This window comes from Saimiri boliviensis, chromosome 13 (assembly GCF_048565385.1).
Source record: "Saimiri boliviensis isolate mSaiBol1 chromosome 13, mSaiBol1.pri, whole genome shotgun sequence".
Classification (NCBI taxonomy): Eukaryota; Metazoa; Chordata; class Mammalia; order Primates; family Cebidae; genus Saimiri; species Saimiri boliviensis.
In genome coordinates, this window is record NC_133461.1 from 77,114,248 (window position 1) to 77,130,223 (window position 15,976).

Genomic DNA, 15,976 nt, shown 5'->3' on the forward strand with positions numbered 1-15,976 from the left:
TGAATGCTTAGATACTGACTTTTTTTTTATCTCTATGACAAATACTTTTTCATATCTATAATTTTTCTATAAACTTTTTTCTTTGATACATGAAAACTTTTGCATTTCATATGACCAAATTTATTAATCTTTTCTTTCTACTTTTGGGTTTCCTGCATAGTGTAGATTTTAGTCTCCTAAATTTTTCTTTAGGATTAATATTATTACCTCTTATAGAGTATGGAATTCATAGTTAGAACTGGAGTTGACTCTTTGAAGGAGGAAGGAAAGGAAACAAACATTGACAAAGCAAGACAGTAGATCTTGACATCTGATTTGATGTGGAGTGAGCATGCAAAAAGATGTCAGTATGAAGTAAAATATATGTTACTGAGCTCATCAGGAGTATGAATAAAAGAGAGAACCCAGAAATAAACCCAAATACTTAGAGCCAACTGATCTTCAACAAAGCAAACAAAAACATAAGGTGGGGAAAACACACTCAATTCAACAAATGGTGCTGGGATAATTGACAAGCCACATGTAGGAGAATGAAACTGGATCCTTATCTCTCACCTTATACAGAAATCAACTCAAGATGGATTAAGCACTTAAATGTAAGACTTGAAACTACAAAAATTCTATAAGATAACATTGAAAAACCCCTTCCAGACATTGGCATAGGTAAGAATTTCATAGCCAAGAACCCCAAAGCAAATCCAATAAAAACAAAGATAAATAGTTGGGACTTCATTCAACTGAAGAGGTTTCCCACAGCTAAAGGAACAGTCAGCAGAGTAAACATACAATCCACAGAGTGGAAGAAAATCTTCATAATCTATACATCTGAAAAAAGCCTAATATTCAGAATCTACAATGAACTCAAACAAATCAATAAGGAAAAACCAAACAATCCCATCAAAAAGTGGGCTAAGGACGTACATAGGCAATTCTCAAAAGAAGATAAACAAATGGCCAACAAACATGAATAAATGCTCAACATCACTAATGATCAGGGAAATGCAAATCAAAACCACGATGCAATATCACCTTATTCCTGCAAGGATGGCCATAATAAAAAAATCAAAAAAATAATGGATGAACCTGGAAACCATCATTCTCAGCAAACTGACACAAGAACAGAAAATCAAACACCAGATGTTCTCACTCATAGGTGGGTGTTGAACAATGGGAACACATGGACACAGGGAGGGGAGCATCACACACTGGGGTCTGTAGGGGGAAAATAGAGGAGGGACAGCAAGGGGTGGGGAGTTGGGGAGATATAGCATGGGGAGAAATACCAGATATCGGTGATGGGGAGGAAGGCAGCACACCACACTGCCATGTGTGTACCTATGCAACAATCTTGCATGTTCTTCACATGTACCCCAAAACCTAAAATGCAATTTAAAAAAAAAAAAAGCAGTGGATGTTGGCATGGATGCAGTGATCAGAGAACACTTCTACACTGTTGGTGGGAATGTCAACTAGTACAGCCACTATGGAAAATAATGTGGAGAATCCTTAAAAATCTAAAAGTAGAACTACCATTTGATCCAGCAATCCCACTACTGGGTATCTACCCAGAGGAAAAGAAGTCATTAGTTAAAAAGATACTTGTACACGCATGTTTATAGCAGCACAATTCACAATTGCAAAATCGTGGAACCAACCCAAATGCCTATCTATCAACAAGTGGATAAAGAAACTGTGGCATATACATACAATGGAACACTACTCAGCCATAAAAAGGAATGAATTAACAGCATTGGCAGTGACCTAGATGAGACTGGAGACTATTATTCTAAGTGAAGTAACTCAGGAATGGGAAACCAAACATTGTATGTTCTCACTGATATGTGAGAGCTAAGCTATGAGGATGCAAAGGCATCAAAATGATACAGTAGACTGTGGAGACTTAGGGAAAAGAGTGGCAAGGAATGAGCGATAAAAGACTACAAATTGGGTTCAATATATACTGCTTGGGTGATGGATGCACCAAAATCTCACAAATCACCACTAAAGAACTTACTCATGTAACCAAATACCACCTGTACCCCAATAACTTATGGGAAAAATATGAATATTAAATTTTTAAAGCCCTTACAAATTATAAGGAAATAGTCAAATGACAAGAAAAGGCAATTACAGAAGGACAGATACAAATGACCAACAAGCATTTGAAAAGATGCTCAAATCCATCAGTCATCAAGAAAAAAGCAAATTAAAATGACAATGACATTAAGTTACATCCATCAGACTACCAAAAATTAAAAGGGCAATAACATTTATGGCTGGCAAAGATGTGAGGGAAAGATTAGTCTCATGCAAGCAAAAGAAAACACTGACATGCCAAACTTAAATACATATATAGACATATACAGTTTTATTCAAAGACATTTGCTGATTATTGCTAATAAATTAAATATGAATAAAATTATAAATATATAGCTATAATTTATAATTAGAAAACTAACATTTTTAAATTACTCAGAAAATTCATTAGGATAAAATCTTTGTAGCCACGTTTATCCAGCCTTTGGTCAAAGCTCATATAAGAATATAAACCTCTCAAGATAAATTCCATCTCTTTAAGTAGTGGTTAAGAATATTGGCTCCAGAGTTACAAACTGTAGGTTCAAACCTTAGAAGTACCACCAGATCCAAGAATCCTGAGATAGCTTAACCTCTTGAAACTCTCAATGTCTTCATTTAGAAAAGCTTTATAAGCATAGAAATAAATGTTAGTAATGTTTTTAATTGCCTGACAACCAGAAATTGAGCACAAAGCCTGAATAAAGCACATGCTAAATAATCAAAGCATGGATATTCATAAATGAATAAATTACTTAAATTAAGTTACATAATTATCACAGATGTTTGTTTTCTTTCTAGAAATAATGAAACATTATTCTTACATTAGTAGATATGCAATATCATGAGGCCTTAGGTTAAGATAAGATTGTTTCCATTCTAAAAATCTTTGCAATAGTTCATCTGCCTCACCAACTGTAGAAATCTTATTTTCCTCTGACCACAATTCCAATGATGACAGCACAATAGTAACTTTAAATTGGGTAAACATCTAAAAACAGAAGAGATAAATACATGCATGATTAATCTTTATGTTATTTTATAAAGTCCTATAAATTAATTCAATGTTTTTACAACTCCACACTCAGTGTATAAGGGTGGGTTAATTATCAAGGAACACCACATCAAGTTTAGGCAAATTAGCATTTCAAAACAAAAATTATTTTACATGAAAAGAAAAATACTTACTGAATTTGCAAGGCCAATAATTTCGACGACTTTATTTGTTACTATCATGCTATCAGAGCCCAAGTAATCATACTGAAAAACAGAATTAATTTTATACTTAAATACAATTTATTATGTAGTGCTTTTAAGAGTCATTTCAATCTAGAGATGTGAGGCTGCTTTGGAATTCAACAGTTCAAAATAAAACATTAATAAGTAAATAATGAATATAAACTGGATCCCTCATGCATTGCTGGTGGGAATATAAAATGGTAGAGCCACTCTGGAAAATAAACTTATTTCAAAACAAAGAATGAATTTACTATATGGCCCAGAAATCTCACTTCTGAGCTTTTATCTCAAAGAAATAAAAGCTGATGCTCACACAAATACTTGTATATGAATGTTTATAACAGCTTTATTCATAGCAGCTAAAAACTAGAAACAACTCTTACGTCCTTCAATGGTTAAATGGTTAAATAAACTCTAGTACATTCCTACCATAAACTCAGCAATGAAAAGAAACAAATGTTGATATATGGAACCACCTGGATAAACCTCAAGGAAATTATACTCAGCATAAAAACACAATCTCAAAAGGATATAGACTGCTTGATAGCTTTATGCAACACGTGTGAAATCACAAAGAAGGAGAATGGCTTAGCAGATATCAAGGGCTCAGGAGATTGGTGTGACTCTAAAGGGATCACACAGGACAGTCCTGTGGTGACGGTACTGTTGAGTATCTCAATTGTGGCCATGGTTATGGAAGGCTACTTATGTAATACCATTGCATAAAACCACACACACATGCACACACACAAATGAGTGTGTGCGTGTATGTACACATACATATACCTCTCTCTTGAAATCTAAAAAACTGGATTGCAACTATGTCAAACTCTACATATCCATAGACAAACTCTCTATAGTACATCACTTTGGATGTTCCCCAGGAGCCTCAAATTATCCCAAAGTAAATTCATATCCAAAATTAAAATATTCGAAACCTAATTCATCTCTTCCTTCAAAAATATATTCCCACTTATATTTTCACTACTGTAGTAAATTGTATTATCATCTACCACACCCTACATTTATTATACTACATGCTCCATGAGAGCAGAAATTGTTCCGTTTTATTCACTGCTATATCCCCAGTAGCTAGAACAGCAACTGGTTATCTAGATGATGCTCAATGAATTTGTTAAGTAAATGAATAAATCAATCAAATCAAGTTCTTCTAATTCAACCCAATCAGTCACTTTTAAAGTTGTTACTTTGTTTTTAGTCCTGATGCCACTACTTTATAAGTTTTCACCCTGATTATTAGAATAGTCTTTTATTTATTTGTTTGTTTGTTTGTTTGTTTGTTTATTTGAGATGGCATCTCACTCTGTTGCCCAGGCTGGAGCAATCTTGGCTCACTGCAACCTTTGCTACCAGGTTCAAGCAATTCTCCTGCCTCAGCCTCCCAAGTAGCTGGGATTACAGGTGCACACCACTATGCCCGGCTAATTTTTGTACTTTTAGTAGAGATGGGGTTTCGCCATGTTGGCCAGGCTGGTCTCAAACTTTTGACCTCATGATCTGCCCGCCTCGGCCTCCCAAAGTGCTGGAATTACAGGCATGAGCCATCCTGCCTGGCCTAGAATTGGCTCTTAAATGGTTCCTCCTAACCCAGTTTTCCCACCAGCAATCTGGTCCCTACACTATTACCAAAATGATTATTCTAAGGTAAAACAGAACTATGTTACTCCCCTATTTAAAATATTTCTCTCCTTACTGACCTCAGTGTGGGCCCTGAATGATGTAGAGTGTCCCTTACCATTGGAAACTGACTAACAACCTGTCTTTTCAATAGCAACCATCTCCTGATCTGTTCACTTCAATATAGATGAGTAATAATAAACCTTAATATTTTTTTTTGAGATGGAGTCTTTCTCTGTCACCAGACTGGAGTGCAGTGGTGCAATCTCAGCTCACTGCAACCTCTACCTCCCGAGTCCAAGCAATTCTCCTGCCTCAGCCTCCCAAGTAGCTGGGACTACAGGCATGCACCACTACGCCTGGCTAAATTTTGTATTTTTAGTAGAAATGATGTTTCATCATGTTGACCAGGATGGTCTTGATCTCTCAACCTTGTAATCCACTCACCTTGGCCTCCCAGGGTGCTGTGATTACAGGCGTGAGCCACCACATCCGGCCCAAAACCTACATTTTAAACTAAAAGTTGGACCCACTTGGATGCTCTTATAGTATAACAACTTACAGTTGTGTTGCCATATCTGTCTCTGTTATTAAACTGTATTTATATAGGACCATACGCTTTCTTCAATCATGACAATGAATTCACTATGCCATGATTATATGAATTATAAAGTCACTGAAGAAAATATGAATACTATTCTTCTTTATATGCCCAACAGATTTTATATCTGCCTAAGGGTTTGTTTGTTTGCTTTTGAAATGGAATCTTCCTCTGTTGCCTCTGTTGCCCAGGCTGGAGTGCAGTGGTGTGATATCGGCTGACTGCAACCTCCACCTCCTGTGTTCAAATGATTCTCCTGCCTCAGCCTCCTGAGTAGCTGGGACTATAGGTGTGCCCCACCACACCTGGCTAATTTTTGTATTTTTAGTAGAGATGAGGTTTCACCATGTTGGCCAGGCTGGTCTTGAATTCCTGACCTCAGGTGATCCACCCATTTCAGCCTCCCAAAGCGCTAGGATTACAAGTGTGAGCCACCACACCTGACCAAGGGTTTTTTTAATTAAAGAATATGTAAACATGTATAAGAACATAAAAAAATGTTGAATCAGCATTATATGACTTGAAAACCTGGCAATTTGGACAAGCTTTTGAAACTACTCTCAAAATATATAACATAATCCAAAAACAAAAGAATTTTCATAACCCAAAATGTTCCCTAGAAACTGAGTCATATTGACCAGAAATATCTCAATTTTTTCTCAATAGCTCAATGTCTCAATGTTCTCTAAATGTTCCCTTTTCCCTTTTCCCTGTACTCTAATAAATTAAGTTATTTTCATATTTTTCTCCCAATCCCTCCTGGTCCCTGACCTTAACTCTGGCTTCCTGACAATTTCTAAACCCTAGGAATAGAACTGGTAATAAGTATTAATCATACCCACTGTGATGTTCCATAGGAATACACAAACAAATTCTTATCATCAGAATAAAACCCAAAAGTATATTTTAATCTCTATTTTCTAAAAGCTTTCAACTGTTAGAAGAAATAAAGACATACCTAGTTGACTGCAAACTAAGTTATCAACCCAAGGTTCTGAAATTCAGAGGCCTCAGACTGTTTAAGGAAATTAGGAATCTTGAGATATTCTTTTCATCAGGTAAACAATGGACTAAAATAGGTGCCCCACAAAATACTGCTAAAAAGAATCTTGTCACATTAGTGAAAGTAGTTCTTATACATAGTTAGACTATCATCACTTTTGTTCCAATAAATATTCCATAGGATGGACTATTCCCTAGTCCACATTCTGCTCTTCAAACTTCTCTAAAATAGAATTTCACTTTTACCAAAATCACCATTAAAAGGTAGTATGGATTGAGAGAGACCCTAGAAATGTGAAGTGCCGGGGGTGGGATGGGGGGAGAGAAGACATTTTGTTCTGCAGTATTGTTATGTAAATATTTCAAATAAAGTATTTCTGATAAAACTTGTATAATTTTGACTAATTGGTTTCTCAATTTGCACACTTTTCCACTATTGTCTCTATGACATGTGAGTAAGAACATCAGAATCTTTTAGTTTCTATTTAGCTAGCTAGGGATAATCATTTATTTGGACCAAATATTTCAGAGCAAAGAAAAAACAAAACACATACCAAAGCTTTGTCCACCACAATATGCATTTCTAGATAAAGAGGAAATAAATCTGGAACCACTGGTTCTGACTAGAAAAAAAGAAAAACAGCATATAATACATGAAAATTTTCATAATTTGTTTACTTGAACTCTTCATTAAAGCTATTACTACAGCACTTACAAGATACGCAGAGGTTTGCTTTATGAAATTGGTTTAAATCAATGAATAAAGCTTTAAGTTTTATGGCAATGTATTCAAGTAGTAAGAAGATTGCCCATGAAGTTATGACATCTTTCTCAATGTATCTACAACTCACAATTCATGAACTAAAAAAAAAATATTTCCATCTATTTCATCTGCATGTAAGAAACAAACTTTTACTTTAAAAATTATATGTGTTGATGCTTTTTTTCAATGTTTTCATTTTCACTCCTTTCTGTATTCGTGTCCTTTGCAATAAGACTTTGCAGTACCTCTCAAGAGGTGAGTTTATTTCTTCTCTCTCTCAACCTGGGCTGGGCCTTGTAATTTGCTTGAGCCAATAAAGACAACAGAAGTGCTGTTTTGCCAACCTCGAGCCTAAGTCGCCTTTCATGCTGCCATTCCTGATCTTGGAATCCCTACCTGTACACATCTGGCCAGACTACCAGATGAAAGGAACAAATGGCTTATCCATGCCATGGCCCCAGAAAAACATTAAAAAACAGGATAATGCTTGAGGAGAAGGGAAAAAAGCTGCTGAGTTTCCATAAGAGAGTACTGTAGTGCTTGAACTTACCCACCTACTATCCCATCCCACACATCCAGCTCACTGGCATCCATGAAGACAGAGGCCCATGTTCCTCATGTGGCTTTCCCATGCCAGAGGAAGAAATACCAACTTTTTTCTCAAAGAATTATGGTTATGTGTTTTGAGTGGTTCCCTAAATGTTTTGCTCAAGAGTTTCCCTTTGTTTCCTCCACCATAAAATTTCACAGCGTTGGCGTGGACTCCAAGGCAGTATTTATAAAAAGCATTTCAAGGCAAATACACTGGCCAGAACCACCTGGAGCAAGAAAAACAGACAAGAAAAGCAGCAGGCACACTAAAAAGCCTAGGAAGAAAGAGGCTGGGGAAGGAAATTGATGCAGAAATGAAGGCTTTGAAAACCTCAGGTATATACTGGGAAATCTAGAGGGCTACCTACATGCCTAAGGCTGGACACATGCTCAGAAAAGACTTGAGAAGACACTAAGCTTTCTCCTCTGCCTGGCTTTTAGACATTGTACAAGCAAGAGTCAAGGCCAAGGGTGAGTTGACGACATCTGGAATAAGTGTTGTAGACATACCCAAACCCAGAGTCATTTTTTTTTTTTTTTGGCTTCAGCAATTTAAAGAAATCTCTCTCAAATCACTAGATGACTACTAAACAATATTGTTTACAAAATATTTCTTTAATTTAGAAAAGTCAGTAAACAAGCAAACAAACAACTACAACCCACAACAAGCAGTAACAACAAACCTTGCTGGGGAGTGAGAAAGAATCTGATTTCCAGCATCATCACATCAAAATACTCAAAATGTTCAAATTTCAGAAACAACAATAAAGTAACATGGCCCATTCTCAGAAAAAAAAAAAAAAGAAAGAAAGAAATAGAAATAGTCCCTCTGGAAGCCCAGACATTGTACTTACTAGACAAAGACTGTAAATTAATTGTCCCAAAATATGTTCAAAAAGCTATGGGAAACTATGTAAAAAGAACTAAAGGAAACCAGAAGAATGATGCTTCACCGAATAGAGAGTATCCATAAAAATATAGAAATTATAAAAAGGAAATTATGGAGCTGAAAAGTAAAGTAAATGAAAATTTACTAGGATTCAAGAACATAGTTGAGCAAACAGAAAAAAGAATCAGCAAACTTCAAAAGAAATCAATTAAGATTATTCAATCTGAGGAGCACAATAAAAAAAGAATGAAGCTCTACCAGCAGGATCTGATGGTAACATGTCTCACAGGAGTCCTTCACTCCCAGACGTGGGTCCCTGGGCTTCCTGCCTTGGAAACACAGGAGTAGGCATTATGGCAAGGTGAAGAACTTCCCCAAGGATGACCCTAATACGCTGGTCCACTTCACAGCCTTCCTGAGACACAAGGCTGGCATGATACATCATGTGGGAAGTTGGCCAGCTAGGACCCAAAGTGAACAAGAAGAAAGTGGTAGAGGCTGTGACCATTGTGGAGACACCGCCTGTGGTGCTTGTAAGCACTGTCGGCTATATGGAAACCTCTCAAGGGCTCTGAATTTTCAAGATTATCTTTGCTGAGCACAATGAGTGCAAAAGGCACTTCTATAGGAACTGGTGTAAAGCTAAGTAGAATGCCTTTGCCAAGTACTACAAGAAATGGCAGGGTGAGGATGACAAGAAGTAGCTGCAGAAGGACTTCAACAGCATGAAGAAGTACTGCCAAGTCATCCACATCAATTCTCATACCCAGATGCACCTGCTTCCTCTACGTCAGAAGAAGGCCCACCTGATGGAGATCCAGGTGAACAGAGACACTTTGGCCAAGAAACTGGACTTGTCCCTGGAGAAACTAGAGCACCAGGTACCTGTGAACTAAATGTTTGGGCAGGACAAGATGATTGACATCAAACAGGTGACCAAGGGCAAAGGCTACAAAGAGGTGACCAGTCATTGGCATGCTAAAAAGCTGCACTACAAGACCCACCCACTGAAGTTGTGCAAGGTTGCCTATTTTGGAGCATGGCATCCTGCCTGTACAGCATTCTCTGAGGCACACACTGGGCAGAAATGCTACCACCACTGCACTGAGATCAAGAAGATCTATAAGATCAGTCAGGGCTACCTAATCAAGGATGGCAAATTGATTAATGCCTCCACTGACTATGACCTGTCTGACAAGAGCAATCAACCCTCTGGGTGGCTTTATCCACTATGATGAAGTGACCGATGACTGTGTCATCAGAAGGGCTGTGCGGTGAGAACCAAAAAGCAAGTGCTCACCCTCCACAATTCTTAGTGCAGACCAAGCAGTGGGCTCCGGAAAAGACTGGCCTTAAGTTCATTGAAACTACCTTTCAATTCAGCCATGGCCACTTCCAAACCATGAAGAAGAGGCATTCATGGGACCACTCAGGAAAGACCAGACTGCAAAGGAAGGACTTAATGCCAGGAACAAATACTGCAGCTGGCAGGATCTCAATAAAAGTTATTTGATGCTGAAAAAAAAAAGAGCGAAGATAAATGAACAGAGCCTACGAGACCTGTGGGAGACCAACAGCACATATATAAGAAGAGTTCCAAGCAGAAAAGAAGAAAGGGGCAGAAAGAAAATTTGAAATAGAAATGGGTGAAAACTTCCCAAATTTGATGAAATACATGAATCTATACATCCAAGAAGCTTTAAAAACTTCAAGCAGAATAAACTCAAAGAAATTCACACAAACTCACATTATATGTAAATTGTCCAAAGTTAATCAAAAAAAAGAAAGACTTGAAAACAGTGAGAGAAAAGCAATTCCTCACAAATGAGAGATCTTCAATAATATTAACATCTGATTTCTCAATAGAAACCAGGGAGGCCAGAGGCAATGGGATGACATTTAAAGTGCTGGAAGAGAAAAAAAGAATTCTGTATCTGACAAAACTATCCTTCCAAAATGAAGGAGAAATAAGACATGCCCAGATAAATAAAAACTGAAAAACTCATTGCTAGTAGACCTGCCTGCTTATTACAGCCTGAATGGTATCCCAGTAAAATCCATATGTTAAATATCTAACCCCAGTATGTCACAGAATGAGACTGTATTTGGAGACAGGGCCTTTAAAGAGGTAAATAGATTGAAAATTAGGTCATTAGAATGAGCTCTGATGGGCAATGTCACTGGTATCTTTATAAGAGAAAATCAGAACACAAACATGGAAGGAAGACCTTGTGCAGACACAGGGAAAGAATGGTTACCTATATGCCAAGCATAGGGGCCTCAAAAGAAACCAATTTACTAACACTTTGATCTCAAACTTCTAAGCTCCAGAATTGGGGGAAAAAAATGTATTCTTGTTATTTAAGCTACCCAGTCCAGTGGTAAATTGTTATGGCAGCTATAGCAAACTAATAAACTGCACTACAAGAAATGCCAAAGGTAGTCCTTCAGTTTAAAATGAAAGCACACAAAACAGTAACAAGAAGCAATAAAAGAAATTGCAAACATAGTAGAGGTAAATACATTGGTAACTACAGAAGATATTATTATTGCGAGTGCAGTGGCTCACACTTATACTCCTGGCACCCTGGAAGGCCAAGATGGGAGGACTGCTTGAGTCCAGGAGTTTGAGCCCAGCCTGGGCAACATAGGGAGACCCAGTCTCTATAAATCATAAAACAAATTAGCTGAGCATGGTCACACATGCCTGTGGTCCCCGCTAATTGGGAGGCAGAGGCAGGAGGATCACCTGTGCTTAGGAAGTAAAGGATGCAGTAAGCCATGATCACAGCATCAGCACCTCACTCCAGCCTGGATGACAGAGTGAAACCCTGCCTCAAACAAAAAAAGAAAAGAAAAAGAAGATATTATTATTATATTTTTGGTTATTACTCATTTTTTCCCAAAGTATTTAAAAGAAAATATATCAAACAATAATTATTAAGCTATTATATTACAATTGCTTGTATGTTGTATTATGATTAACATAGCTTAATGTACCAGATAATTTCTGATAATAAAAATGTAAATAAGGCAAAGTTGTATAGAAGCAGAGTTTTTGTGTACTATAGAGGCTAAACTGGTATTAATTCAAACTATGATTGTCATAAATTTAAGATGTTAATTGTAACATTCAGAGTAACCACTAAGAAAAATAACTAAAATATGTAAGGAAAAATAAATGAGAAGGAAATCAAAATGATATACTAGAAAAAAATTAACTAAACAAAAGAAGGGAGTAATAGAGAAACAGAGACCAAAAAAAGATATAACACATATAGAAAACAATAAGCAAATGTCACATTAAGTGTTTATTGAGCCCAGGAGGCAAAGGTTGCCAAGAGTCAAGATCACCTCATTGCACTACAGCCTGGGTGACAGAATGAGACCCTGTCTTAAAAGATAAATAGATAAATAAATGCAGGAATAAAATTATTTTAAATGTAAATATATTAAACTCTAAAAGACAGAAGTTGTGCTGGGCACAATGGCTTACACCTATAATTCCAGCACTTTGGGAGGCCAAATTGGGAGAATTGTTGAGCCCAGGAGTTTAAGACCACTTTAGGCAATATGAAAAAAACCCTGTCTCTACAAAAAATATAAAAATTAGCCAGGCACAATGTTGTGTGCCTGTAGTTCCAACTATATAGAAGGCTGAGGTGGGAGGATGACTTGAGTCCGGGAAGTGAAGCTGCAGTGAACTGTGATTGTACCATTGCACTCCAGGCTAGGTGACAGAGCAAGACCCTGTCTCAAAAAAAAAAAAAAAAAAAAAAGGGCAGGGGGCAGAATTAAAAAGATGAGATCCAACTATATACTGTCTGCAAGTACTTAGGTACAAAGACACAAATAGGCTGAAAGTAAAAGAATGCAAACCATATGTATTCCATGTAAATAGTAACCAAAAGACAAGTGAGATGGCTATGCTAATATCAGAAAAAAGTAGATGTTAAATCAAATAATTTTTATGAGACATAGAACATTATACATTAATGATCATGAGGTCAAGAGATCAAGACCAGACTGGACAATATGGTGAAACCCCATCACTACTAAAAATACAAAAATTAGCCAGGCATACTGGTAGGTGCCTGTAGTCCCAGCTAATTGGGAGGCTGAGGCAGGAGAATTTTTTGAACCCGGGAGGAAGAGGTTGAAATAAACTGATATGACACCACTGCACTCCAGGCTAGGCAACAGAGTGAGACCCTGTCTCAAAAAGAAAAGGAAAAAAAAAAGTGTTATATACCATAACCAGGTGGGATTTATCCCATGAATGCAAGAGTGATTCAACACACAACACTCAACCAAGGTAATACATCACATGAAGAAAATGTAAAGGGGAAAGCATGGAACCATCTCAATCAAGAAAAAGCATTTAGGGAGTGATCCAAGACAGCCAAATAGGAACACCTCTGGAGTGCAGTTCCCAGTGAGAACAACGCAGAGTGTGAGTGATCACCACATTTCCAAAAGAGTTATTACTGTCCACAGACCAGGAGATTTACAGGCTAAAATGTGCCACAAGTTTCCAGCATGGCTGTTTCAGCTGGCGCAATGGGTCTCCACACAAAAACTCACACAAATCTGAGCAGCCATTTCAACTGGCTCCTAGAACACCTGGGAGACAGAGCCGCCCATTCAACTGAAAAAGGGGGTGCTGAAACAGGGAGCCAGGTGATCTGGCTCAGCAGGTCCCACTCCCACAAAGACCAGCAATCTGAAATGCTCTGGATTGAGAGTTTTGCAGCAAGGGCGGCTGGACCTAGGATGGTCCAGCTCTGTTGGGGGAAGGGCATCCACCATTACTGAGGCAGTCCACAACTACCAAGGCAGTCTGCCATTACTAAAGCAGTCTGCCATTACCGAGGCAGTTGACCATTACCAAGGCAGTCCACTATTACCAAGGCGGTCTCCCATTACTGAAGCAGTCTGCCATTACAGAGGCATTCTGCCATTACTGAGGAAGACTGCCATTATTACCAGGGCAGTTCTAACTACATCTTTGTAAACAAAATCAAAAGAAGTTCATACAGCAGCTGGGCAGACCCATGGCAGCTAAACAACACCTCTACTGCCAGACTGTTACTAGGCTATCTCCTTGCTAGGCAGGGCATCTCTGAAAAAAAGGCAGCAGCACATCAGGAATGTATAAATAAAGCCCCACCTTCCCAGGACAGAGCAACCTGGGAAAAAAGGTAGTTATGAGTTCCGCTGCAGCACACGTAAACGTACCTGCCCAGCAGCTCTGAATAGAACAACAGAGTTCACAGCTCAGCACCTGAGCTCCTATAAAAAACAGACTGTCTCCTCAAGCAACTCCCCAACCCCAGTATATCCAAAGGCACCTCAAAAAGAAGAGCTCAGGTTGACATCTGGGGGGGTATCTTTCTGGGACGAAGATAACAGAAGAAACTGGCAGCATCTTTACTGTTCTGCAGCCGCAGTAGGTGATCCCCAGGGAAGCAGGGTCTGCAGTGGACCTCCAGCAGTCCTACAGCAGAGGGGCCTGACTGTTAGACGGAAAACTAAAAAACAGAATGAAATAACTTCAACATCAAAAAAAAAGGATGTCCACTCAGAGATTCCATCCAAAAGTCACGTTGGTAAATAGTGACCACAGGTAAATAAATCCACAAAGATGGGAAGAAACCAGTGTAGAAAGGATGAAAACACCCAAAACCAGAACACCTCTCCTCCTCCAAGGGATCACAACTCCCTACCAGCAAGGGAACAAAGTAGGATGGAGAATGAGTCTGTTGAATTAACAGAAACAGGCTTCAGAAGGTGAGTAATAACAAACTTCTCTGAGCTAAAAGAACATGTTCTAACCCAATGCAAAGAAACTAAGAACCTTGAAAAAAAGGTTTGATGAAATGCTAATGAGAATAAACAGCTTAGAGCAGAATATGACTTGATGGAGCTGAAAAACACAACACAAGAACTTCATGAACCATACACAGTTTCAATAGCTGAACTGACCAAGCAGAAGAAAGGATATCAGAGACTGAAGATCAACTCAATGAAATAAAACGAAAAGGCAAGATTAGAGAAATAAAGAGTAAAAAAATGAACAAAGTCTCCAAGAAATATGGGATTATGTAAAAAGACCTAATCTACATTTGATAGGTGTACCTGAATGTGACAGAGAGAATGAATCCAACCTGGAAAACAATCCTCAGGATATAATCCAGAACTTCCCCAACCTAGCAAGGCAGGCCAATGTTAAAGTCCAGGAAATACAGAGAATATCACAAAGATATTCCTCAAGAAGAGCAACCCTAAGGCACATAATCATCAGATTCACCAGGGTTGAAATAAAGGAAAAAATGCTAAGGGCAGCCAGAGAGAAAGGTCGGGTTACCCACAAAGGGAAGCCCACCAGACTCACAGCGGATCTCTCAGCAGAAACGCTACAAGCCAGAAGAGAGTGGGGGCCAATATTCAACATCCTTAAAGGAAAGAACTTTCAACCTAGAATTTCATATCCAGCCAAAGTAAGTTTCATAAGCAAAGGAGAAATAAAATCCTCTACGAACAAGCAATTGCCGAGAGACTTCATCACCACCAGATCTGCCTTACAAGAGCTCCTGAAAGAAGCACTAAACATAGAAAGGAAGCACCAGTACCAGCCACTCCAAAAATGTACCAAATGGTAAAAAGCATCCACACAATGAAGAAACTGAGTCAACTAACGGGCAAAACAATCAGCTGGCATCAAAATGTCAGGATCAAATTCACACATAACAATATTAATCTTAAATGTAAATGGGCTAAATGCCCCAATTAAAAGACATAGACTGGCAAATTGGATAAAATGTCAAAACCCATCAGTGTGCTGTATCCAGGAAACCCATGTCACATGCAAGGACACACATAACCTCAAAATAAATGGATGGAGGAATATTTACCAAACAAATGGAGAATTAAAAAAAAAAAAAAGAAGCAGGAGTTGCAATCCTAGTCTCTGATAAAATAGACTTTAAACCAACAAAGATGAAAAGAGACAAAGAAGGGCATTACATAACGGTAAAAGGATCAATACATCAAGATGAGCTAATGATCCTAAATATATACACACCCAATACCGGAGCACCCAGATACATAAAGCAAGTTCTTAACAACCTACAAAGAGACTTAGACTCCTACTCAGTAATAGTGGGAGATTTTCACA

At 38.1% G+C, this 15,976-nt stretch overlaps 1 protein-coding gene across 1 annotated transcript in view; it reads right to left on the minus strand.

Annotated features, from left to right (window-relative positions):
• ADAM32 (ADAM metallopeptidase domain 32) overlaps positions 1 to 15,976 on the minus strand; it is a 156,135-nt gene that overhangs the window by 96,796 nt on the left and 43,363 nt on the right. The window contains exons 7-9 of the mRNA XM_039463376.2: positions 7,111 to 7,179; positions 3,265 to 3,336; positions 2,901 to 3,067 (exon numbers count right to left, since the gene is read on the minus strand). Coding sequence (XP_039319310.2) covers positions 2,901 to 3,067; positions 3,265 to 3,336; positions 7,111 to 7,179 — 308 coding nt within the window. The remainder of the gene's footprint in view (positions 1 to 2,900; positions 3,068 to 3,264; positions 3,337 to 7,110; positions 7,180 to 15,976) is intronic.